Source organism: Acomys russatus, chromosome 6, assembly GCF_903995435.1.
Source record: "Acomys russatus chromosome 6, mAcoRus1.1, whole genome shotgun sequence".
Classification (NCBI taxonomy): Eukaryota; Metazoa; Chordata; class Mammalia; order Rodentia; family Muridae; genus Acomys; species Acomys russatus.
In genome coordinates this window covers 27,001,688-27,028,456 of record NC_067142.1, presented here as the reverse complement: position 1 = coordinate 27,028,456, position 26,769 = coordinate 27,001,688, and the positions used below count along the sequence as shown (strand labels likewise).

At 47.5% G+C, this 26,769-nt stretch overlaps 1 protein-coding gene across 1 annotated transcript in view; it reads right to left on the bottom strand.

The window, feature by feature from the left end:
* Window positions 1–26,769, bottom strand: part of Mgat5 (alpha-1,6-mannosylglycoprotein 6-beta-N-acetylglucosaminyltransferase) — a 242,092-nt gene that overhangs the window by 21,756 nt on the left and 193,567 nt on the right. The window contains exons 12-13 of the mRNA XM_051147291.1: window positions 14,420–14,569; window positions 1,412–1,558 (exon numbers count right to left, since the gene is read on the bottom strand). Of these exons, the coding sequence (XP_051003248.1) occupies window positions 1,412–1,558; window positions 14,420–14,569 (297 nt within the window). The remainder of the gene's footprint in view (window positions 1–1,411; window positions 1,559–14,419; window positions 14,570–26,769) is intronic.

Below are 26,769 nucleotides of genomic sequence, written 5' to 3'. Positions count from 1 at the left end.
GAGAGAGGGTTAATACCCTAAATATCTAAGGAACAGCTACCACTCAATAGCAAGAAACCCCATTTGAGAAGAGGCAAGGGATCTAAATAGACATTTCCTGAAGACTTCCAAAGGGCAGATCAGGAGGGAAGGACTGTATTTGATTGACTATTTGAGGTACAAGTTCAGGAAACTGACCCGGAGTGTTTAAAAAAAAAGCAACAGAATTGAAAAATGAATGTTCCAGAGACAGTTGCTGCTATGTCACAGGAGAAATTTTCCAACACTGTGATTCCCCAGCCAAAGGCCCCAAGGGACCCAGCTTTAATGTCCCTGTGCATGAGCAGTCAGGAGAGTCACTAACTGTCCAGAAGCAACAAGCCAATCTCACGGTTTCTTGCACACACCTGTGCCTGCCCAGATACAGAAGCCTCCCTGCCTTTGCCACACTGATCACCCACTCTGAGCTGTAACTGACTTCTATTTATCACCCCAAATGAATCCCAGCCATTCTCCATGGTGATTCATCACCCATTGTGGCTTTCTAGAACATCTGCAAAGGCGAACAGGACAAGGCTCGAGCAGTGAGGGCGCAGCTTGTCAGGATGGTGGGTGGGCTGAGGATGGCCTAAAAGCCCAGGCACATCCTGTTCATCTACTACGATGTCTTGTCTCTAGGGTCTGAGCGTGTGTGTGTGTGTGTGTGTGTGTGTGTGTGCATGCGTGACACAGGTCAAGCTTGGGTGTTGTTCTAGGCTGGCCAGCCAATGAATCCCAGGGAATCTGCTTGTCTCTGCCTCCTCAGTGCTGAGATTTTAAGAGTATGCTAACGCTCCTGGTTTTTTACAGAGTTCTGAGGATTTAACGTGTACGGCAAACACTTTATTATTGACTAAGCCGTCTCTCCAGCTCCGAATAGTCACTGGCCACAGTTTCATCTTCACCACATGCAATGGAGAGGCAAGCAAGTGTTCCCAGTGGCCTCCTCACTCCAGCTGTCTGCTGTGACTAGAACACCCACGGTCATTAAAAACAGAGTTGTGCTATGGTGGGGGCTGGAGAGTTGGCTTGGAGGACAGGAGCTTTCTGTGCAAGCATGAGGACCTGAATGTGACTCCTCAGCACATGTCAAAGATGCAGGGTGGGCATGGCAGCCTGCCTTCAATCACAGAGCCTGGGAGGTGGAGGCAAGCTGGCATGCTAGAGTAGCCAAATCAGAGAGCTCTGAGTTCAGTGGGAGACCCTGGCTTAGTGGAGAAAGTGGAGAGTGATGGAGAAAACCCCCACTCTTCAACCCTGGCCTCCACATGCATGCCTACACATGTGTGCATTCCTCCACGTGTGTGCACAAGTACACATACAGACAGACACACACACACACACACACCAATAACAATAATTAAAAAAACCAAAAAAATCCCAATCCACTCACCTCTCTCAGTGTTGGCTTGCCGATGAAGAAGTCTGTGTTTTTGCTGCTTTTGGGAGGGTTGAACTTGGGGTTCAGAAAAGCACAGCCATTTGCGATGGCCTCCAGGGGAGCTGGACCTTCATAAGGGAATCCAAGACCAACAAACAGCTGTAAGACAGAAAAACACAATGCATGAGCATATCAGTCACGACTGCCTCTCAGCGCCTGTGGTTTGCCTCTGTGGATGCCTCTGACAGCCTGCAAGGGGCTTAGATCTCGAGGCTGGTGGCTTGGAACAAAGCAAAGGGGCTTGAACCACGAGATGCAGAATAACACGTGTAGGAGCCTGAGAAAAGCCTTGCCTTGTTCCCATCTCTTTTTCTGATACGAAAGTAAAGAAGTGTTGGGGACAGAGGGGCAGGAAGGCTGGGAGTATGAAACGAAAGCCAACAATAAAACCTAAGACCCCACAATCGTCTTTCTGTCACTCAGCAGGAGACATAACTGGAAAAACACTTGCTTAACTAAACAGAAGGTTTCTTCACTCAAGCTGGGAACAATGGGTCCTTTCAGGGACTCTGGGGCCCAGGGACAGAAAGGTCACTTGGTGGTTTGATTACTGTTCAAATGAAACTGCTTTCAAACTTGGGAGGTCAGTAAACACAGGTTTTTATGATAGCGTTTTCACTGGGGACAGCAGTAGCTGGCAGGTTTTGTTTTTTTCCTCTGTGAGAGTAGGATTTGGAGTCTGCAATTCCCCAGCTAGCAAACCTCCAGTTTCCCTAGATGGACGGTAGATGGCAGCAGAAACAAGCTGAAGGTCTTTAGAAAGTCCACAGCACCAGAGAGCTGCTAGGACAAAGGGATGAGAGACACCATGGGTCAGTGGGTCCAAAAATGCAACAGTCTGTATATAGCAGGTGTGTGCTGTGTGTGGCCGTCACTAGGCAGGATCTAATCCCAGTTCTCCCTGCCCACATGGAAAAGCCAAGTCTGAAATGGCTCTAGCCATACATCAAGTGACAAGGAGACACAGTGACAAGGAGACACACAGGATGTTGTTGCGTGCCTAGTGGGAGTGGGGTTGGGTATAGGATGCTAGGGTTCCTTGTGTTTTCATGTAAGGAGACATCTGAGTCCCTCCATTTGGCAAACAGACATAGAAATAATTAACCCTGGAGAACTGGAACTTCTCCTGATCCTCACATTGGACTGGAGACTGGAGCGGAGGCAGTGATGGGTCAGTGATGGGCTGACCCACACCTTGACCAAGCAAGACTGCTTAGTTACGAACACCTCTTGTCTTCTGTTTAAACCTAAGTGTCCTGTCAGGACTCCAGAGATGGACCTGGGAGTCACTCGCCCTTTTGTCTTTGTTTCTCTCCCCAATGTGGCCATGAGGAATAACTCTCCTTTCTTTATTCCTCATCATCACTGGTCTCTGTAGCTGACCCGTTAAGAAAGATGGCTGAACCTAACATGTTAGGGCTGCCAGGACCTAGATCTGATCTTAACAATCTGGGAACACAGGAGGGTACCAGTCATGCCATCTCTTTTCAGTGCTGAGAAGAAAATGCTAGCAGACATAGACAGGGTCCTGGAAGGTTTAAGGAGAGCTAGCAGACACAGACAGGGTCCTGGCAGGTTTAAGGAGAGCTGTTGGAGCCCACGGTTTTGATCGACCTCTGACAATCAGGGTCTGTCAAGAAGCGCTGAAACCCTCCTCGGTTCTGCACTGTCATAAACAGCTCTGGAAGAAACAGAAGCAGCAAATGCTTGTCCACATAAGCAGAGACTCTTGCAGGGAGGGTGGTGATTATTTCCTTCAGCTCAGACCATCTGAACCCACAAATTAAAGGGTTAGAGGCTATTACTTGATGAACTTGGATGTGACCTAAGCTTAATTACATCTGAATAATAATTTCACCAACTTTTACACCCTCCTGGGACCAGAATATCTCAGAACATATCAAACCAACACTCAGGGAGCTGGGGAGGTAGTTCAGTGGGTAAATGAGTGCTTGCTGTGCAAGCATCAGACCCTGAACTCAGATCCCCAGAGCCCACAGAGCTTGGCTGGCGCAGGAACATAATCTGTAATACCAGGCTCCTACAGTGAGATGGGAGGCAGAGATGGGAGAATCCTTAGGACCTTGCAGGCCAGTAAGCTGGGGGTAGGCAAAGGTAAACAATGGCAGCCCTGTTTTAAACAATGTTGAAGGTGAGGATGCATACCTCAAGTTTTTTGTCTGACTTCCACATTCATGTACGTATACACACACACACACACACACACACACACACACACACACACGCACACACACACCATATGCATACACAGATGAAGTGATGAACGCTCTGGGCTAACTCTCCCAAGCCTCACTTACCATCTTCCAAGGATGCTTAAGCAAACACCACACCTTTTCTTAGCAATGCGTTTTCTTATCACACTAATTAGGGTGACATGGGATGATGCATGACTTTGAGACATTGGGGGGAAAAAACCAGTTTTTTACCAGCTGTCAGCAAGCAATTTTCCCCTTGGTTCCTGTATCCTCATTACCTGTGACATCGAAGAGTGATGTCATGTATGCAGCACATGTATGGTCACATGGCACATCTAAGAGCTGAGTGACAACAGTCTAGGTAAAGAAAACTCCCATCTCCAACCAGAGGCTTCTGCCGACTTGTCACACACCTTACCCATGCCAGCTTGCGCTTTCTCTTGATCCATCACTGTGTTTACTTATGCCCCCCATTCCCTTCCTCCACTCCCCACCTTTTTCTTCCTTCTTCCAGGTTTTCTCTGTCTCTCTCTCTCCTTTCTTTCTGAGGAGTTTGTATTATTTCCACTCCATCCTAATACATTTCTTTATCACAGAAAGGAGAAACCCAAGACATAAAAAGCACTCAAGGCCTGGGGAGAGGCCTGGTGTGTAACAGCACTTGCTCCATAAGTATGGGGACCTAAGTTTGAATTCTAGGCACCCAGGTAAAAATCTGGGTGTGGTCACATGTTTCTATATTTCCAGTACTGTGTGGAGTAGAAACGGGAAGATGCTGGGGCTCTCTGGCCTCCTGTGTAGCTCCTGGTTCCATTAGAGATTGCTGTCTCAAGAGAATAAGGCAGGACACCTGCTGTCCTCCTCCTGCCCTAGCACAGACTCACATGTGTGTAGACACCTGCATGCATGTGTAAACACATATATACACACACAAAAATTGGGTGAAAGAAACCGTTCAAGTGTGAAGGGTCAATTCTTCCAGGGGAAACTGGCTATACTGTATGGGCTTATGTCAGCTCTCCAGAAGCCCAGAGTCCAGTTGACTCACATCTCCAAGCCCACAACTCCACCTCCACCAATGAGCGCTTCAAAACAGCAGGATCGCATGCTCCAACATTAAAGCTATGACAAGGAAGATCAGACAGAGGAGCATGCGTTTTGTTCACGGCAAGGATTGGGACACCCTGACACAGTCGCTGAGACATTTTTCTCCGTTTTAAAAGGAAAAGGGAATTGTTTTAATCCTGAGTGAGTCAACAGCGATCCCTTTAGCCATTCCTGGGCTTGCTCAGTTTCACTCACTTCTATCATTTATGTACGTATATGGTTAGGTGCACATGTGTGTGCACATGTGTGTGCACATGTGTGTGGAGGCCAAAGGTCACCTTGGGAGTCTTCCTCAGTTGTTCTCCACATTGCTTTTGGTGGCAAGGTTTCTCTGCTTTGGCGGCAGGCTGGCCAGTGAGCTCCAGGGGTCCACTGGCTCCCACCTCCCCAGTGCTAGGATTAGACATGAGTACCACTACATCCAATGTTTTAGTTGGGGGACTTGGGGGGGCTCAAACTCAGGTCTTCATGCTGGGGTGGCAAGCACTTTACCAATGGTTATCTCAGCCTCAGTCACTTTAATCGATTGCTTTACTGTCTAGTGGTAATTCAACCCAGCATTCATATATAGGGGAGGCACGATATCACACACCTATCAGTCTCTGTATCTACACACATACACATACACACACACACAAACTGGGTAGAAGAAACCATCCAAATGCTAAGGTGTAACTCTTCCAGGGAAAACTGGCCATATTGTATGGGCTCATGTCTGGTCTTCAAAAGGGTATTATATCTCACCCCAGCTCTGGACACATTTAATGGGGGAAAACAGCAAGAATAATGAAATATTGGACCCACATAAACTCAGCATGTATATAGTTTTCTGATCATTATTAATTAGCCAGTGTGGGAGGATCAGGAGGGAATTTGAGCAATGAATTAACCTTAGTTTGACACCGTCCCACCCCCAACCCCCTACCCCACTGATTACTAGCCAAAGGCTGGGCCAATGAAATGATTGACAGCAGTGGTGGTGCAGTCGGATTCAAGTTCTGATGCCACCACTTCCTCATTTGGTAGCCTTGGCAACTGCCTCAGTGTATGGCTTCTCGAGGCTCATTTATAGACTAGAACCTTATCTAAAGTAACACAGGCAAAATGGGGCCAACACCGACGCTTGTGTCATGGAGCTGTTGTGAAGACCGAAGGAGCTATTCTGTAGAAATAGTCAATCTCCACAGGCTTGGTGCCTAGGAATTATTTGAAAAGTAGTTGCCTCAAGTTCAAATGCAGCTGTAGTTTCACACGGCTGAACGCTAAGAATGCCCTCCTACCCCACAGTCGGAAGTGAGCTGTATGTGGACTGTGCTTGTGGGTTACGACAACTTTAGCCTTCCTGTGTTTTTATGAGTTTTCATCCTTCCTTCCTTCCTTCCTCCTTCCCATGGAGATCCACCTGCCTCTGCCTCGTGAGTGCTGGGGTTAAAGGCGTGCGCCAAGATGCTGGGCAAGTTCTCACTATTTCCTACACTACAAAACTAGCAGAGGAGAGAGCTAAGGCAGTGTGCAGTCACTTCCAGATGGGAAGGCAGGCCTATGAACTGCATGCTATTGTTATGCCTCCTGTTTGTTCTTGAGACAGTAGCAGGGTAGCGAACTATGTCTAGGAATAGCTATCCCCTTCATATCTCTACCAAAGAATCTCTACAATGCTTGGGTATGATGGTCAGTTTTAATTGCCACCTTGACACAATCTAAATTACTCAGGAAGATTGTATAGAACAGACTGTGGGTATGTCTATGGCGGGGGAGGGGGGGTTGGGGAGGCTGTCTTGGTTTCCTTAATTGATGTGGTAAGATCTAGCCTAAGCGTGGGTGGCATTATTTCCTGGGTTTGGACCTGGAGTGTGCACAAATGGAGAGCCAGCAGAGCACTAGGCACACGGGCATTTATAAAGCTAGCAGAGGAGCACTAGGCACACGCGCATCTATAAAGCCAGCAGAACACTAGGCACACGCGCATTATAAAGCCAGCGGAGCACTAGGCACACGTGCATTTATTGTCTCTCTGCTCCTGGATGTTGTATTTCTTACCCTTCTGATGCTGTGATAGAATACCCTGAGAAAAAGGAAGCTAGGGAAGAAGATTTGACTTGCACCAAAGAGGGGCACGGCCTGTTGCAATAGGGAAAACATGGCAGCAGGAGTGTGAGGATGGCCTGGCCGTCAGGAAGCAGACGGATCCGTTTTCATTTTCATAAGGAGACAGACAAGACACATGCACACACAGAGAGAATAAACACACACACACACACACACACACAAACGCACATATGTATGTATGTATGTATGTACACACATACATATCAGGTCGTGGGGCCAGTGTATGTATGTCTGTGTGTATGTGTGAGTGTGTGTGTGTGTGTGTGTGTGAGAGAGAGAGAGAGAGAGAGAGAGAGAGAGAGAGAGAGATCAGAAAGTGGGCCTGGAAGTGATATATCCTCCAGTGAGGCTCCATACCCTAGAGGTTCCTTCACTGTCTCTAACATCTCAACCACCAGAGCTTCTGGGGGCATATTTTGCATTTAAAGCTCAACAGATACAATGTGACCAGCTATTTTGAGGTCTTCAACTTCTCTGTGGTGACGCATTATAACCTGGAATTGTAAGCCGAAGAAGCCCTTTCTCCCCTAAGATTCCCCAGGCAGCCTTTCGTAAGGGTGTTTTTATCACAGCGACTGAGTGAAACTAGAACATCTGCAGAGTGGAAGCAATTTCTTTATCCCGATGGGTGCTGATTCTGTTTAGCTTGAAGGGCCCCTTTTCTCACACAACTGATGCTGAAGGAGGTAAACAGTGCCTGAGTTCTTCATCCAGGTGTCTCTGCCCTCTCTTGGGCCCCAAAGCCTCTAATTGCAGCTGCTTTGGGCTGCCTAGGGAACAGCCTCGATGGTCAAGTGACAACAGGACCTATCACACCTGTTTCAGCATTACCAACTGACCCGACTGGCCACTACACCGGCACATCCTGAAAACTGGGTCCCCTGAGCAGACTCCTGCCTTCTCCCAGCAATGTTAGTGCCAAGGATGAAACCAAGCCAAACTTGAAAGGCCCCACATTTTTGTCATTTGAAAGCCCCAGTACCAAATCAAATGTATTACAAGGCATGCGTCAATTCATTGACCTGGAGATGGGAAGTGAGCAATTTTTAGGTAATCTCTGCTAACTGACTCGGGTTGTAGCCCAGGAACAGTGTCGATTTCTGATTTTCAGACACGGGGAAGATACCCATGAGAACCTGAAAGCTCCTCTGCACCCTCTAGCTTTAGAGCTGATGGAACCTCATCCCTGGTGTGATGGCTAGCTTTGTCACTTTTGACACACCTGTCACCAGGGAGGAAAGTCTCAATGAGGGGCTGTCTATAGAGTAGGGTGGCCTGTAGGGGATGACCTTGATTATGTCAACTGATATGAAGGACCCATCCACTGTGGGTTGCATCGTTCCCTCGGCATCCAGGACTGTGTCTGTGCAGAGAAATCTGAGCACAAGCAAGCATTCATTATTTTATTTTTCTGTACTGACTATAAGTATAGCTACTTCAAGTCCCCGTTGCCTTGACTTCCCTGCAATGGTGGGCCACAACCCTTAAATTTCTTCTGTTGGATATTTTATCACAGCAAAAAGAGACAGAACTAAGACGCCTGGTTAGGTAGAACGTCTGAGGCCAGCCCAGGCCTCCTGAGAGCTTAATTACAAATAAATCTTTTGGTTAAGATGTTTAGGAAGTGCCAGGTTGATGTCCAAATTGGGTTAGTCTATGGGCATGCCGGTAGGGCACTGTCTTAATTAAGTTAATTGATGAGGAAAGACCCAGCCCACTGTGGGCAGCACCGTTCCCTAGGCAGGGATCCTGAAACGTACAGTAGTGGAGAAATGGAGCTGAGAACAAATGAGCAAGTAACTGAATGTGATGTTTTCGTTTTCTGTTCTCGACTTGTAGATGCGTTATGACTAGCTGTTTCAGCTTCTTGCTACTGTAACTTCCCTGCACTGGTGGGTTATATAACTGGAACCGCAAGCTGAAATAAACCTCTTTTGTCAAGAGTATTTTTGTCACAGCAACAAAAATGAAACCCAGGCAGACCTGGTGGGAAGACCCAGAGAGATAGCTGGGCTTGGGGCAGGTTCTTCAGCAATGTTTTGGGGCGGCAGTTAGGCACAAAGGCAGGCCTGTTGGGTGAGGCACACGCTCCACGTTGGCCACAGCTGTTGAGGCACCTCGCTGCAATGACTTGGTGAAGAACTAGGATGATCATGGGTCCCCCAAGGCATGGAGGGAGGAAAGATGTGTGTGGGGGTTATGAGGGAGGCGTGTGTGTGTGGGGGTGGGGGTGGTGCATGGAAAGGGAGAGTATGAATGGCAGCTCCCCCTGCTGGGTTACAGTTAGAATCTGTCCTTGACCACAGAAAGGAAACTACTTAGTTTGGCTAGAGAGTAGAGGGCCAGACACCCTTCCATTAGAGAACAGCATGTTAATACGTTATTCATTATGGTCCATTAATAAGAACCACCCAAGGGAAGGTGGGCAAAGCAAATGAAGTTAAGCCTAGGAAGGTAGGCTCATGCTATTTTGTTCAGTTAGCAGAGTGCTTGCCCAGTGGGCACGAGGCCCCAGGCTTGAACCCCATCACCACACTGGTGATCCCTGCACTCAGAAGGTGGAGGAGGCAGGAGGATTGGAAGGTCAAGCTCCCCTTTGCCTACATGGTAAGCTTGAGGCCAGCCTGGGCTCCATGCGACCCTGCCCCAGCAAATAAACGGAAACTACGAAGGTGAATAAAAGCCATGGCAACGGAGAGGGAGAATCAAACTGGAATGTAAAATATGCCACCCTAGTGGATCATGGTGCGCAGGCCCCCTACTCCTCTTCTGGAGCTCGACAGACCAGATGACCTGTCTGATTTTCAGGTAAATAAGTAGTTTATCAAAATGAAGAGCTCTGTTAGACGAAGCTTCTGGAGCAAGCAGTTTCCCAGCACTTGAGGCCCCAGTGTTCATGTTGTACCAGTATCCCTCTGTCTTCAGAGACCAGGGCAATAAATGGCATGCTCAGGCGGAGATCTACAGAGCAAACTGTGCTGTGGGCTAGCTGCGGAGTTTCAGAGATGGCCTCGGGGCTGGGGAAGCAGCTTAGTGACAGCGTACCTGTCCTACCATGCACTAGGGCACTCGGGTCAACCCCAATCCCGAAGGAGCCAAAACCAAGCAATACCAAACCTCACTAACAGGAACATGAGCCCCAAAGTGACCAAACACCAGCCATTCCTCTCCAACTCTGAAGATCTTGGCGAGAGGAGACCAGGTTTGCCCCCTTCTTTAGCTGAGCCCGAGGAGAGTTTGTTCATTTTTATAGACATGTCTCCTTGACAGCTCCTGTTCTCCACTTCCAATGTAGAGGGGAATGAATTGCTTTGAAGTTGCTCAGAGGTACGGGAGGAGTGAGAAGCAGGAAAGAATGTGGTCGCAGTCAGTCTGTATCACATTTCCAAACTCAAGATTGATTCTGGGCTCTCAATGTAAAGGGAGGCTTGGCCATACACCACCCCATGTTCCTCATGTTAGCCCACAATTTGAGTCATCATTCCACATAGAGTGGTTTAATATATTCTTTAAGACGTATTTGTATTTTAAACGACATGTAGCAGTGTGTGGTGTGTGCACGTTGTGTCGTGTACTTTCTCATGAGTGCAGGTGACCATGGAGGCCACAGGCATCCGATCCTTTGGAGCTGGAGTTACAAGTGGGTGTGAGTGGCCCAGTGTGGGTGCCGGGAACAGAACTTGAAGCCTCCGGAAAGCAGCATGTACTTTTAACAGGAAAGTTGCCTCTTCATCCCAAATATATTTTTATCAGAGAAACAGGAGCTAAATAGTTCCATCTGGAGCATCATCATAAGTTCCTCTTAAATTAATTCATTACTTTAAAAGTTTATGTGTATGTGTGTTTATCTCTACACCATATGCTTACAGTTCATCCAGAGGCTATAACAGGGCACAGAGTCCTTTGGAAGTGGAGTTAGAGGTGGTTGTGCCTGATACAGGTGCTGAGAACTGAACCCTGGTCCTTTGTAAGAGCAGTATGTGCTCTTAACCATTGAGCCATTTCTCCAGTTCCAATGCCTATTATTTTCCCCCCAAGAGAATATATGTATATATGTATATATTATATATAATCTATCTCACATGTAGTATGCACATATATATCACATATATGCATGTATATATGTGTACATACACATATAAAGGATAATATATTATATAATAAGGATATATATCCTTAAATATATAGTTATATATTAAATATTCATATATTATGTTTATGTATTAAATATAGGTATTTATATATAATATATACTATACACACACACACACACACACACACACACACACACACACACACACGAGTATGGGCTTCTCATCCTCAAAAACCAAGCTGCACTCTTGGCTGTTTGGCTTACTCTAACATCCTAGCTGGGTTTTAGAGGCTTTTTTCTTGTATTCCTCTGACAGGATAGACCTCAATTTTGGCCCATTTCCCATTCTCTGACAAGGTAAATGGATGGTAGGCAAATGAGGGTTCTTTTAAAATCTGCAAGGCTGAGGAAGATGTTCACGAGGTCAGGCTAATAGAAGCGTGTGAGCCGGTAATGACACACTGTGAAACAAGCGCTGCCGTGGTGTTATTTTAAAGGAACTTGAACTTTCCGCGGGGTCTCACCGAAGAAAAGTAAAATGAGGCAAATGGCAGAAAATAGAATTGCTGCTGCGAAGGGGCCCGGACATCTTGATGACTCAAAAATGTCAAACTAAGAAAGAAAATGACAGGAAGAGAACAGTGAAACTGGGGCACTCCTCACTCACAGAGCCGTGAGCAATCATCAAACGGCAGGCGACCTTTTAAGGAATGAAAGTCCTCAGGGGGGGTTGGGTGAAGAAGCCCAGTTCTTGGTGAAAGAGTTAAAAAAAAAAAAGATTATCAAAATATTTTATCCCTGGAATCACACAAATGACTTGGAGGCAAAAAGCATCAGGTGTGTTTACAGGATGAGAAACGCAGACAAAAATCAGATAGTTATCCTCTGAACTCATGAACGGTCATGAACTTTGTTCATAAGACGACTTTGCACTATGGTGTGTGTGTGATGTGTGTGCGTGAGTGGGGTTGCACTCATGCCATAGCATGTAAGTGGTGGCCAGAGGACAGTTTGGGGGATTTAGTTCTCTTCATGTTCTTTCCACATTTGTGTGGATTCTGGGAATTCATTTCAGCTCCTCAGGTATGAGGAACAAGCACCCTCACCTGCTGAGGTGGATTGCTGGCTCCCACCCACCCTATCTTTTAAAAATCTTTGTATGGCCCAGCCTGGTGCCATATACCTTCAATCTCAACACTCAAGAGGCAGAGGAAGGTAGATCTCTGTGAGTTCAGCGCTAGCTGAGTTTACATAGTAAATCCAAGGACAGCCAAGGCTATGTAGAAAGACCCTGTCTCAAAACTAAAACAAACAGAAAAGTAAAGAAAATAAAAACTGCGCGCGTGCACACACAGGTATATAAGTATGAAGGTCAGATGACATTCTTAGGTGTTGGCCTCTCACAGTGCTTGAGGCAGAGTCACATGTTCACTTCTGTATACACCAGGCTAGCTAACTTGTTAGCTTCTGGGTGTTTTCCGCTTTCTCTCTCCCATCTTGCCATAGAAGCACTGGAATTACATATGTGTGCTCCCACATCTGGCTCTAGCTGGGTCTTGGGGATCCAAACTCAGGTCTCCATGTTTGTGAGTTGCGTACTTTACCCTATGGGTCATCTCTCTAGCCTTTTACTAAGTGTTCTGAAGTGCGGGTGTTTATGAAGATGATATACCAAAGGTCCCACAGAGCTTGAATTCCCAAGTAGTAAGTCTCAGGAGCTGGAGCCTCCTCCATGACCCCATCTCAGTTCACTGTGGGAAGCCCAGGTATCTAGAATCCACAGTGGTGTCTGCTCTGTTTGCCTCAAAGCTATTGAAATATGCACCTTCTAAACCTGAAGTCTTGGGCAGGGCAAACAGCTTGTTTAGTAAAGTGTTCAAGATCAAACCTGAATTCAAATAAGTGGGGTACAGGCGTGCACGCTTATAACCCTAATGCTGGGGGAGGCAGAGGCAGGCAGAATTCGTGTGCTCACCAGCCAGTCAGCCTAGAAATCAAGCAATAGCCAAGGGGTGGGTCGGAGAGACAGCTCAGCAGTTGAGAGTTCTTACTGTTTTTGTAGAGGACCTGGGTCAACTCCTGGCACCCACATTGTGAGGTCTGACTCACAGGACCTCAGGGTCCTGCATGCACATGGTGTACATACAACAGTCAGGAACACATGCATACATGTAAAATAAAATACTAAAATAAAAATCCACAAGGTCGATGGTACCTGAGGAATGGTACCCGAGATTGACCTCTGGCCTCCACATGGATGCACACACACACACACACACACACACACACACACACACACACACACACACTCTCATGTATAAACATATACTCACATACAAATAAATAACCCTCAGTGGTTGTCCAGCCACCAGTGCTGTAGTTATATTGGGTTTAGTTCTCTCCTGAAGATGCCACTGGCACCCTGGCTTCCTGAACGCCAGTGCTTCCACACCCTGGCCATCTCACAGGTCTTCTGTACTCCCCTACAGGGATCCTTGAGCTGGTGACACTTTGTCCTCATCTGAGGGTGTGAGGACAGCATGTCAGGCACCTGGTTCCTTGAGCCACAGTGGCCTCTTGGGCCTCTGTTACCCTATCAGAAGGTCACCCTGGAGCACGGCGGGGCCTTACCTTTCCACTCCTCTCTGGCTGCTCAACACAAGAAAAATCCTCCATAAACAGGATTTGTGAACTGTTATATCTTGGGGTTCAGGGAAAAGAACCCAAAGCCTTGAGCATGTCAGCAAATACTACCACTTAACTCTAGTGTGTATGTGTGTGTGTGTGTATTAAAACTAACTTTCAATTGCAAAAAGACATGTTTTGAACAAAATCAATGAATAAACTCACAGTAGCCATAATTTAACTTTCTCCCCCAATAGCTGCACTAGAATACTACTGCCTGGTCATTGCTTAAAGCTTAGACAGGGTCTCATATATCATATATCCTAGGCTGGCAACAAATCCCCTACATATCTGAGGATGACTTTGAACTCCTGATCTTCCTGCCTCTGAGTCTTAAGTGCTGAGATTACAGGCAGGCACATATCCAGCACGGAGTTTTCTCCTTTAGAGCCAATATGCAGATACATTTGAAACACAAAAACACATGTAAAGGTTTTTAATTGTAAAGTATATAGGTGTACATACACACCCAGAAAACCTTATAGCTAGGCTAACCCAAGCTGATATGTCTGTGGAATCACTAAGTGCATTATTTCAACAAACAAATAGTTACTAAAACTTCAGATACCACATTACTACTCAACATCTGGTTTCAAGTGGTGCTGGGCAAACCCTAAACTACATCCCTAACCTAGTGCCTAAAGTTCTATTACACCATTGAAAAGAAATCATGAAAGACTCCAGTTTCCAATGCCAGGGGAAACAGACCCATAAATCATGTAAGTGCTCTTGAATCTGCTAGGAAGTTACCTTGGTTTCCCGGAGCAGGAACTGCAGGTCACGCCCACTGAGAATGCCGTGATTTTTCACGTAACTGGGAATGTTCTTTGTGCTGGAGCCGTAAACGGTGGCGTGTACTTCCATGTACGTGTGTATGATATCCAGGTAGATTTTCTTATTCTGGAGAGGGGACATTAGCAGAAAGCATGTCAGTGGAAAGACCTGCTTGGTAGGTCAGGACCTCCTGTAAGAGCCGCAGGGCACAGAGGTAGAAATGGTTCACGGTCAGGTCTTAGATATGTGATACGCCCATACTGAGATTTATTTTAAAAGCAGTCTGGCCCAGGACTAGAAGCATGGCTCCATGGGTAAGCATGGTGGCCTGTCTGTAATCATGGCACTGGGAAAGCGGAGACAAAGGCTCCCTAGAGTAAGCTGGCTAGCTAGACAAGCTAAATCAGTGATCTCTGGGTTCAAGTGAGAGACTGTCTCAATACCTAAGGTGAAGAGTGACCAAGGAAGATACTGATACTGACCTTTGGCCTTCATATGTATACCCCCCACACACACATATGTATAGGTACTGATAAAGTGTGCCCCCACACATGCAAACCTGCATACATGCAAGCATACTGCAGAGACACATACATACATGAAAATAGGAATCTGTCTGGATCTTGAAGGCAGAAACAGTCATATTGCCACTGCATGTATCTGCAATCAGAACTCTGTGTGCACGTGTGTGAGTGTACTAGCATATATAGAACCATGTTTATGTATATTATCTTACCATTATTATTTTACCATATATGAAAACATACACACACACACACACACACACACACACACACACATACACACACACACACACACACTACCAACCGAATAACAACAGTCATGGCCAAGTGTTTTGGAAGTATCCTCCTTATCCGGGATTCACTTGGGACCCAAGTGCATTGCTTTTGGCTCACCCTGTTTTTTGGGAAGGAAGTTTGTGTGTGGTGGGGCAGGGATGAAGGGAGTCAGTTGGACTGGAATATTTATCCAGAGTTGTTAAGCTGTCTCCAGGGAATACAAACATCCCCTGCTTGCCAGTATTTCAAATGATGATTAACTCCTGCTGTCAGATCAGCATCCCACTTCATTCTGAGGTCCTGGAAGAGGCGGGTCTCTCATGGTTTGTACTGATTGGCCTAGCAGCTGGAGAGCTGAGAAGACCCAGGTGAGCCAAAGGAGGCAGCGGGGTTAAGTGGGGACTTTGAGGGGCTCAGAAGCAGTGGAGGGGGAGCACTCAGACTGTTTATCAGAAGCCAAGGCAAAGGCCCTGCATCTGCAGGCACAGGCTTTCAGGTTCCAAAACCGAAGCCACCTGTGCTGAGGAAGCAAGCTCACTTCCGCTTGCCCGTCATGTTTCCCTGTGACTAAGTTGTATGAGTGGGTTTTGTATAGCATGCCTCGCTCCTTCCCTTTTTAATTTGAGGGATTCAAGCTCTGTAATAGTTTCCAGTTGTGGCAAAGTAGGACACACATTTTCCCATTCTGAATGTCTTTTTATTTTTTATTTTCTCCCCACATTGGGAAAATCTAATAATAGCCAGTTTGTGGCCAAAGACTGCTAAGGAGCTTGGTGTGTGTGTGTGTGTGTGTGTGTGTGTGTGTGTGTGTGTGTGTGTGTGTGTGTGTGTATAAGTGTGTGTGTGAGAGAGTGTGTGTGTGTGTGAGTGTGTGAGTGAGTGTGTGTGTGTGGGTCCCTAGCAGCCCAGAGTGCAGAGTAGTAGACTTAAACGCAAATGAAGCTGGTCTAAGGCTGTGTGCCACCCTTGTCCTGAGACTATTACACAGCACTCTTGCCCGTGTGGTTTCATTTGAGTCTAAAGCCCTTCACTGCAGACAGATTCACGATCAGGATCCCCGACAAACGCCTGGAAAAGGAAGCGTCTACAAGGTCACATATGTGCTGTGATCAGACCCGGGAAAGGTTGGGGCTCTTTGAAGTGTTCCAAGCAGGAAGGCTTAGGCAAGGAGGAAAACTGTGGAAAGGCTCAATAGTCTGGGAGGGCACTTGGGTGTGGTGTAGTCTGAGGAGTCCTTCAGAGAGGATTTAGAGCCTATAACGAGATGCCAGCAGGTGATCAGAGCAGGTAATGTTTCCAGCAGAACTAACCTTTGAAGCTCACATGACAGAAAACACTACCTCTGTCTGCCACAGCTTAGTCACACACAAACATCTCACCATCATGCTATGCGTTAGCGTATCTACCAATAGTTCATGCTTTAGAAAGTCACGTGTTCATGGTATCTGAAGGTAGACCCTTTGGAAGCAATTATGATGAGAGGAGTTGAGATCTCATCATAGCCAATCTTATGGTAGTTTTGTAGAAATCTGGGAGACAGAGCTCCAAATGAGACCAAGGAGCTGACAAAAACCAACTTAAGCAAAGAGGAGTTGATTTTGGCTCATAATTTGAGGGCATAATGTCTGTCACCAGGGGGAAGGCAAGATGGCAGGAGCGGGAGGCAGCGGGTCACACTGACTCCAGTCAGTCAAGAATCAGAGAGAGTAGCCAACTGGCCTGGGTTGTAAGCCCACAGGGCTTACTCTGGTGACACACTTTCTCCAACAAGGGTCCACCTAACTAAAGGTTCCATGATTTTCCCAGAATGCCACCAACTGAGGGCCACGCAAACTTATGAGATCGGGGAAATCTCGAATTCAAGTCACAGTAGCTCCCCAAATGAAAGCCCACTTGATGCCACAGGAACCTGAGGAAATATTTTCCAGTTCAAATTTCGGGTGTGAACTTGGGAGTAGCCACTTGCCTTTTGAACTTTTCCCGCCAGCTACAATGTGGCTTCTTTTAAAGACAGGATGGGTCGGCTTGCTCTACCAGGTTCCCTCACCTACTCCTGACCTCAGTGAGTGGCACCGGTCTCCTGTGAGCTTCCACCAGGTTCATATATATTGTTCTTATACCCTCTGCCGCCCTCGGCCAGTACACACATCAGACTCCTCCCTAGTCAGCAGCTGGATACTTGAGGGAGAGATTAGGGGCAGATGTCTGAGCCCACCCCGAGTCCCTGTTTCAAAGCTCTGATCCCTGCTCAACTGAAATGTGCTGGAATAAATACAAGCAGCAGCAGCAGCATGTGTGTGTTTATAAATGTACAACCCACCTTGATTTCTGAGATAGGGCATCTCATTGGCCTGAGGCTGCTGATTGAGCTAGCTGGGCTGGTCATACCTCAGTTCTCCTAGCTCCATCTCCCCTGTCCTGGAATTATAACTGGGTGGCACTCTCCCCAGATTTTTAAAGTGGACTCTGGGAATCAGATTCAGGTCCTCTTGTTTATGTGGCCAAGTACATTATTGACTGAGCCATTACATCTTATCAGACCTCCCCATGGCTCAATGGGTCTGAAATGTCAAGGAGGGACTAGTGTCAGGTCTCACTACAAAATAACTGCTATGCCTCCCTTTGGGGGCAAAAAGAGTAACCATGGGAAGCAATGTTAGGCACATGGATAGTGTTTATGCATGTGGGTGTTTTTAGTTCAAGTCTATAAGTGTGCGTGGGAATGATATAAATTAACCTCCAGATGCTGTGTCCTGGGGAATGATGGTTTGCAGGGGTGGATGCGGCCTGAGTAATAACTGTAATGTATAATTGCTACAGTAAAATACCACCAGATCGTAACATCTGTAAATCTGGGTAGCATCTGGATGTCAGCTATGATTTAATAGGTCTACCCATAGTTCATGCTTTGGAAATTCACATTATCGGTGGTATCTGGAGGTGGACCTTAGGGAAGCAATTAGGCCTAGATGAAGTCTGAGGGGCTGGGGGGTGACCCTCAGGATGGAATAATGGCTTTATGAAAGAGCCAGAACAACTCGAGCTAGCACACTTGTTCTGTTTGCCTGCATGTGGCCCCTCACCTTATTATGATGCATCTAGAGACCCTTGCCAGACCCTGAGCGGATGATAACCATGTGCTCAGACCTCCCAGCATCAAATAGTTTGTTATAACAACAAAAAGTGGGCTAAAGCAATACCTTCCAATTTGTGTGTGTGTGTGTGTGTGTGTGTGTGTGTGTGTGTGTGTGTGTGTGTGTGTATACATGCGTGGAAGCCAGAGCTCAACTTTGCATACTGTTCCTCAGATGCCATCTTGTGTTTTGAGAGTGTGTCTCACTGACCTAGGGCTTGCTGATTTGGTTAGGTTTCAGGGAAGCTTCTTGTCCCCCTCTCCAGGGCTGGGGTTACAAGCACAGATCAGCATACCCAGGCTCCACATGCCTGTCCATCACATGGCTCACAAAGACCCCTCTGCAGTTACGCAAGCAGAAAACAATGGCTGGGGCAGAGACTGACCAGCCCAGCTACAGAGAAGAGATTTCTCAAGACTGTTGAGATGCCTGCAAGGGCTGCAGCTTTTCTATGTTGCTGGTGATGTTGGGGTGATGGCTTTTCTGTGATGTGGCTGCTTTTGGGTCATCCCTGTTCATCTAAGTAACTCCTCACCCATTCGCCCATTAGTGATCCCAGTCAAAACTCACTGGTTCACCAAGCTGTGATTTTGTGCAGTTGTTACTTTGATCTGTAGTGGGTTCCCTTTCTGCAATGAGTAGGTGTGTGTGTGTGTGTGTGTGTGTGTGTGTGTGTGTGTGTGTGTGTGTGTGTGTGTGTGTAGAAGTGGGTCAAGATCAGTCACCAAAAACTTTCCTTCTCCAAGGGCAAAGAAAATAATCTATTCCTAAAAGCCCTATCACCTAGACTTGAGATGCAGTGTGAAGGACGTGCACCGAGCATGCACCGGAGCCTATCTCTATCGTCGCCTCACAGCCACCACGAGAGACGCTTCTGTGAGGCCTCAAATGAGAAACCTGCAGCCTTCCTAAGGCACCCGAGTCTCTAGCTTAGTTTAAAATAACTGATCTAAGTGATTAAAATGAAAATCTACCAAACCTCATCTGGAGGCATGGGGGCGTGAAGAGGAGGATAGGCAAGCAGGGGAGATGCAGCGGACAGCTGTCAGAGCTCCCAGGCTAGTTCTGACTATGGCTTGAGGGGTAAGAGGAAGTGAGACCTTAAAGCTTGGGGAGGTCACTGCGACCTAAGCAACACTGAGCTCTCCAGGGCTGGGTGAGAGGTGAAACTGAGAACTGGAGGATGAGAAGTTCCTCAGTTGACTCATCTTTCAGGCCAGGTATAAGACTGATGCAGAAAATGACATGGCTCTCTTTGGCAAATGGTGATGTTCTGAGTGTTGGGCTGTCGTGGGTGTCACACACCTCTCTGCTTGAGAACATTCCTGTTCTCTGCTACAGGCATGGTTGGACCCTCCCCTGGAGCTTTCTCCTAATCTGTACAGCACCTCATGACCTGCCATTTGCAATAAAATTGATGTGCTAGGAAGATGGCTCGGTGGGTAAGAATGCTCGCTGCACAAGCATGAGCTCCTGAGTTCAGATTCCCATACCTCATGGAAAGCCCAGATGCAACTATGCATAGCACTGGAGGTTGGGGAGCAGAGACAGGAGGATTACTGGGACTTCCTGGCTGCTAGCCTAGCCCCAGGTTCTGTAAGAGAACTCGCCTCGAGGGAATAAAGTGAAAAATGATAGAGCAGGACACATGAGGTCCTGCTTTCCTCCAGATACACACAGTTGTGTGCGTCTTTGCATGCACATGCAAATACAACACACACACACACACACACACACACACACACACACACACACACACACACACACACACACACCCTAGCTGACAGGTGGTTTGGAAAGGTGACAAGTCCTGTCTTTTGTAACTCAATACCTATGAAAAGGTGACTGTGACATTTCATAGTCCTGTTAGACATGTGCTAGGATCATGAAATTGATATAACAGTATTTTAAATGTGGTGCTAACAACAACCTTGATGGTATAAAGAAACCAGCCGTGAAGGGGAAGCCTTGCATGATGAATGCTTGCACTGCCCTGCCCAGCTTGAGCCACTGCTTGCATCCCTGCTGATCTCAGGCTGAGCCACCTAGTTAGCACACTCCCCTGGTTTCCAACACTGTGTTTCAGGGCCTTCTGCATCTAGCACATGCCTCTTGAAGGGCCCTGGGGAGATGCTAGTGAGTCTGTAAGAGCAAGAAAACCCTTTGCCATGAACACCTTTCTGCTTGGAGGAGGGCACAAGGTCATCAAACTGGAAAGCTGATTTCTTTCTCCCCAGTGCAGATGCAGTCACTTGATCATCACGTCCCTTGACTTACTTGGACCAATACAGGCCTACAGTGGCAAAGCCCACCAGCTACATTACTGTGCTCGCAGAAGGGGCTGGGAAGGCTGGAAGCCGACCTTCGAGGCTCACATGTGCCAACTAGTCCTCCGCATGCTGCCTGCTATCAGCTCCACCAGGGCAGCAAAACAAGAAACCAACTTACAAAGACAAAGTTGTCATCAAGCAAAGTTGGAAGGATGCTGGGCAATATTCAAGTTGTGTGTGTGTGTGTAGACCAGATGCTGGTCCCAGATGTGTTTCCCAGTTGTTGTCTGCCTTGTTTCTTGAGGCAGGGTCCTTGGCTGAACCTGAACATGGAGTTCACTGATTGGCCAGGATGGATAGCCAATGAGTTTTGGGATCTTCCTGTCTGTGTCTAGCCCTCAGCACTTGCTCTGCAGACTAATGTCACCACACCCAGCTATGACAGGAGTGCTGGGCATCTGAATTCAGGTCTCATGCATGCACTCAGCAAATGTTCTACCTACTGAGCATCTTCCCAGCCCCCGGAAGTTGAATGTTTCTGTAGACTTCACAGAGAGTACTAGTGGATGGCTGATGGAGTGTATGCCTTAAAGACTACATCCCTGAGGCTGAGGCCCTTGGCAGAGGTTGGCTGTTGTTTTCTCATGAAGAACTGCTACTGCACGGGGCTATCCTGTGCATATCCCCATGGAACCTCACAATGTGAGGTGGTCAAGGTGACACTGGGGGTAGGTGTGATGATCAAGACTTCTAGGCATTAAGTGCAGACCCAGAGCCAATGAGTCCCTCAAAGGAGTGGCCAGCCCTCCTCTAAAGGCTGGGCATAAGAGGCACAAGGGACTCGTATGAACAGCTACTAGCTATTACCTACCTGAGAGAGCAGGAAGGTGGCTATGGAGGGATCTGTTCGCAGTTCCACCTAGCCTGGTAGGGGCCTCCAGGAAACCACTTGAGTCTCATTGCCTCCTCTGGGAACTTTCCTTACACATTGATGATGGCTAGACACACCTGTGCAGGCCTTGCAGTCAGAAGCTGAGCTCCCAGGACTGGGCTTCTCTTAGGGCCTAATAGGGCACTACTACAGGGGCGATAGGGACAACGGGCAGCTGGAAAGTCAGGTCAGGAAGAAATCAAGCCACTCACCCGAGAAAGCCGAGTGGTGACATAGTACAGGAGAGAGATACACAGGGGCACGGGAGGTGCAGGGTTGGGGAGAACCCCCGTTAACCCTAGAGAAAACTGGCAGTTGTCACCTGGGAAGCCCAGAAGTTGGGCAGTAAGCAGAGTCAGTTCTACTGGGGCAAATGCTACCCACTTCTTGATCTAGACCAGTCCCCACTTTGTCCCTGAGAGACCTTGGGTAGGGGTAGGGACGGGGGAGGGAAAATGCTGGACAGGATGAGGAGGCTAGGGAAGTGAGAACTCATGAGAGAAGCAGAACTTGGCGGCCAAGGAAGGAAGCCTAACTCTGAAGGTTCTTCAGGGTTTCCGTTATTAAGCTAAAGTGGGTACTTTTTAAATACTGCAATGGGATTGTACTTGGAAAGGCAGAGTAATAGAAGGAGAAACTTTTATTTTTACTGGTTAAGAGGGCACAAGTCTGTCCCCAAATTTAATCCAAAGAGCAGAGGGGTAGCTCTACAATGTGAGGGTCCACACAGTTGGTTTTTTTGTGAAATTTTCCCACTCCTTGAACTTAATTCCACAAGGTACTTTTAGGTGGACGGCAGATGATTAAGGTACATCATGGCTCACACAGGTCCGTTTCTAAGAGGGTTGGAGAAACAGCGGACTCGTGTGACTGTGGATATTGATTTGTGGGGTAGGGACTGGAAACAGCATGTGGTGGACAGTGTCACTTCAGTGACAGGGGTTGGGGGGTGAGCCACAGTAGTCTGCTACTTCCCCAAGTTTGGTAGTGGCAAGGTTGTCCCCAGGATCATTTGCCTTGCCTGGTAGGTGTCAGTCAGGATCAGAGGATGTAAACAGAGAGGGATGCTGAGCCCTGAGCAGGATGCCTCCAAGCCAGGTGCACACTCTTTACCAGGTGGGTGAGGGTCAACATGAAAGGGAGGTGGCGGCTAAGCGTTCACTCAAAGGCTGCTTCTTGCGATAAGCCCAGGCACTGCATGTTTCCCCATAAGGACCTTCTCCCTCGGCAGCTGCAAACAGCAATGGCTGCCTTAGGCGAACAGAGTGGAGAGAGTTCCTTCCCCAACCTGACAGGAAGCATTTCAGAGCTGTATTCAGTCTGTTTCCAGGGACAGGGTGGATAAGGCTCTTTAAGGGAATGGGGGGGGGGGGGAGAGGCGGTGCACAGGAGGCCCCATGCAAATCTGAGCTCTCCTAGAACTACCTGGGTTAAGCCAGGCAATTTAACCCATGCCACTTCATTAATTCGCTTTTGTTTTTGTTTTTTATTTTGATATGTGTGCATGCAAGCATGTACACACGAGTGTGAAAGCCAGAGGCCGTTCTCACCTGTTGTTCCTAAGGCATTGTATACACACACACACACACACACACACACACACACACACACACACTCACCCCACCATTCTACTGCTGCTACAGAGGCATCCCTTTCTTTAGAGAACAATGATTACGAAGCAGCACCTTTCTGGGGACATCAGGATGGCCCGTCGGGAATCAGGCAGGTCACAGCTGTGACTGTGGTGCCTGCGCAGTGAGAAGGTGGCAGACTCTGAGTAAGACAGCACCGAATGTGCCAGCAAAAAACACTAGACGTTGTAATGACTAAGTGGGGGAGACAGCACTGCTTCAGAAACGCCCAGGATGTTTCTACAGGTCTCGTGCTTGTCAGGCCTCACTAGCAACTCTGTAGATGGAGTAGCTACAGTGACTTAGGGGGAGCAGCCGGAGGGCCTGTGAACAGGTAGACGGTACATCTGTCCCCGCCACATGATCTGGGGCTCTGTTTACATTTAGCATCTTAATAAATTGGGGTCAAAATGAATATCCTAGATTTAAAAATCTAGAGTAGAAGATTTATCTATTTAGAGAGAGAGAGAGAGTGTGTGTGTGTAAGAGAGAGAGAGAATATATATGGAGCTCAGAGGAGAACTTGGGGAACCAGCTCCCTCCTTCCACCATGTGGGTCCCTGGATTTGAACTCGGGCCATTGGGCTTCAAGGCAAGCCCCTTTACCTGCTGAGCCATCTTGCTGGTCTAAAATAATCTAGAATTAAAAAAAAAAAAAAAAAAAAAAAAAAAAAAAAAAACCACTTCAATTCAGTGACTAGTTTGTGGCTTCTTGGGCAAGCTCCCAAGCTTTAATTTTCTTCCTTGTGAAGACATCAACTCTAGGGCTGAGGCTGTAGCTCAGCTGGTGGAGTACCTGCCTAGAATGCAGACAGACCTGGGTTCACTCAAAAGGGAGACAGAAGGGTCTGGACTTCAGGGTCGTCTTTGGTTTCATAGTGAGTTGAAAGCCAGCCAGAGATACATGAGTCTCTATCTAAAAAACAACACAAACAAACAAACAACAACACAAATAAACAAACCTCTTAAAACTGTTGCATTAGGGGCTGGAGAGAGTTCAGAGGTTAAGAGCATGTATTGCTCTCAGAGAGGGCCTACACTGAGTTCCCAGTACCCACACTGAGACACTCTTAACTGTTTGCAGCTCTAGCCCCCGGGGATCTGACTTCTTCCTTGTCTGGTTGCCATGGGCACCTGTACTCTTGTAGATAAACACACAGACACACACACACACACACACACACACGCACGCACACAGACACACAATACAAAACAAACAACACAAACAATGAAACACCATCACCAACAACAAAATTGTTTCATTAGCCAAGTATGGTGGCTTACACCTTCAGGAGTCCGAAGCAGGAGGATTGCTGTGAGTTCAAGGCTAGCCAGGTCTACACATATGTTTTTGAGATCATCCTAGACCTCAAGGGAAGGTCTTTTCAAAAAGTATCCCCTAAACAAGCGAACAGTCCCCATATCTGCACTCAACTCAATTCCAAACTGAACCAACCAAACAAAGCCTGTCGTGGCACTTTGGGGGAATTCACAGAAACACAGGGATTTTTTTAAAGTTTGTAGTTTGGAGGGTCATAACTCCCTGCCCCTGTTTTTTCTCTTTCTTTTTCCTACACATACCCCTCCATTTCTGACATACACCTCAATGTCTGTCCCCAGCATACAACACAGGGCCTAGAACTGACCCAAGAGCACGGTGCAGTGTAGGACAGACCCTTCACTTGCCTAGGGACCTGCTAACTTAAGATATGAGGGAGAGCATTGTCAGAGGCTTCTGGAAGAGTCCAAACTGAACTGGGCCATGAGTGGAGAGAGATGGGGGAGATCGAGAGAGAAAAAGAAGAGAGGACAGGAGAGGGGACCAGGAGCCAAGAGAGCGCATTAGTCCCAAGAAGGCACATAAGCCAAAATGGCTGGGTTATATAGGAAAGAGGACGCTGGGGGAAGGGAATTCTGGAGGATTTAGGGTAGGCGCAGGGCAACTCTGTAACAGGTACTAGAGGAGGGACTGAGAGAGACTGGTGGCCAGAGTCCGCTTTGATTTGTTAAATAGACACCACACAAAGCCATTTGCCCTGAGTTTCTGAGGTGTAACAGATATTGAGCCTCCTGACACAGAGGCTTCTTACTAATGTCAGCCGCCTCGCACTGGCTCGCTTCTATAGTGCTGCACATTTGCTGTGGCAAATTTCTAGTCTCCAGCAGTCACGCAGAAGCACCGCACCTGTTAAATTTCCTCTCCCAGGCCCTCTGCCCGTGCCAGGAGTGCTAATACCCGGGCTTCAGGGTGATGGATGAGTCCACTGGTAATAATGTGCGTAATCTCTCCCCTCAGAATCCCACGTGTCAGCATGCTGCTGTTGGAAGCTGGGACCTGACGTATGACAAACCAAGCCACTTAAAACACAAGACTCTCCCTTCCTTGCTCCGATCAAAATAAGAAGCACCTTCCAAACCGCAGGCGCAACTCTTTCTGTTTTGTTGAGGTGTACAGATTGCGAGTCTGATTCAAGGGCCCAGGCAGACTTTTTTTTTTTCTCCCAGAGACAGCTGACAGCCAGCTTTAAAGGGATGGCTGATTTGTGAGAGAAGCTAAAAATACCCTGCCTTTCTTCCCCTCCAAATAAGCCACGTGCTGCCTATAATGTCTTCACTCCGTTCCTGATTTCTTGAAAACATGAAGATAGGAAAGGAAAAAAAAAAGTGGTGAGTGCCATTGGTATGCTAGAGAGGGAAGCGCTGCCAGCAAATGTAATGAGGAAGGGCGAGTTACTACACGTATGTGGCTGAGGGGCCTTGCGTGGAAGCAGGAAGGGCCAGAACGCAGTAGGGACAAGGCCAGCCGGACTTCACCTTGCTCCATCAGCCCTGGAAATGTCTTCTGATTCCATGTCCTTCCCGTTCCCACTTTCCCCCACTCTGCGCTGATTCTCGGCTCGGCTCATCACACCCCAGGGAGGAACAGCAGGCTGGGGAAGGGACCTGAAGCCCTTGAGAAGTGGGCTCACACACCTGACCCTAGAGAGTCTCTGGGTCGCAGCCAAGGCTTGTGATTTGAGTAAAATTTAACTTCTGGAAACAAAATGGACTTCCATATTGAAATAAGGTCATTCCTGTATTTTCTGACTTTAGAAAGTAACAAAAGTTGCACTTTGCATGTGATATTTGGTTTGTTTGGTATGCACTACTTTATTGGAACCCCAAGTATTGGCCAGTGTGGACCTCAGAGTAGGATCCTTCAGGGAACGAGAAAAAAATAATTAGGAGAAGAATGAACCTGCTCTCTAAATCCCAGCTGGCCGTGGGAAAGAGTGACTGAGCCCATCACAGAGACTCCTAAGAGGCAGTGTTTGGTCCCTGGTGTTAGACAGAGAGTTTCTGAGCTGAACACAGGAAGGTCCTTCCAAGATAGGGTCTCCTGCCCACAAAGGGGGAAGAAAAGGGGCGCTTCAGCTTTTCTTTTATAGGAGCAGCTTGCCCCAGCCCACATTAGTTCTAATTCCAAACGTATTCGGGTCACCTTCACACAGCACTAGCTCAACTAACCAAGCCATTAGACACCATATGTGCATGACTGAGGGCCTCGGGGGCTCTAGTTA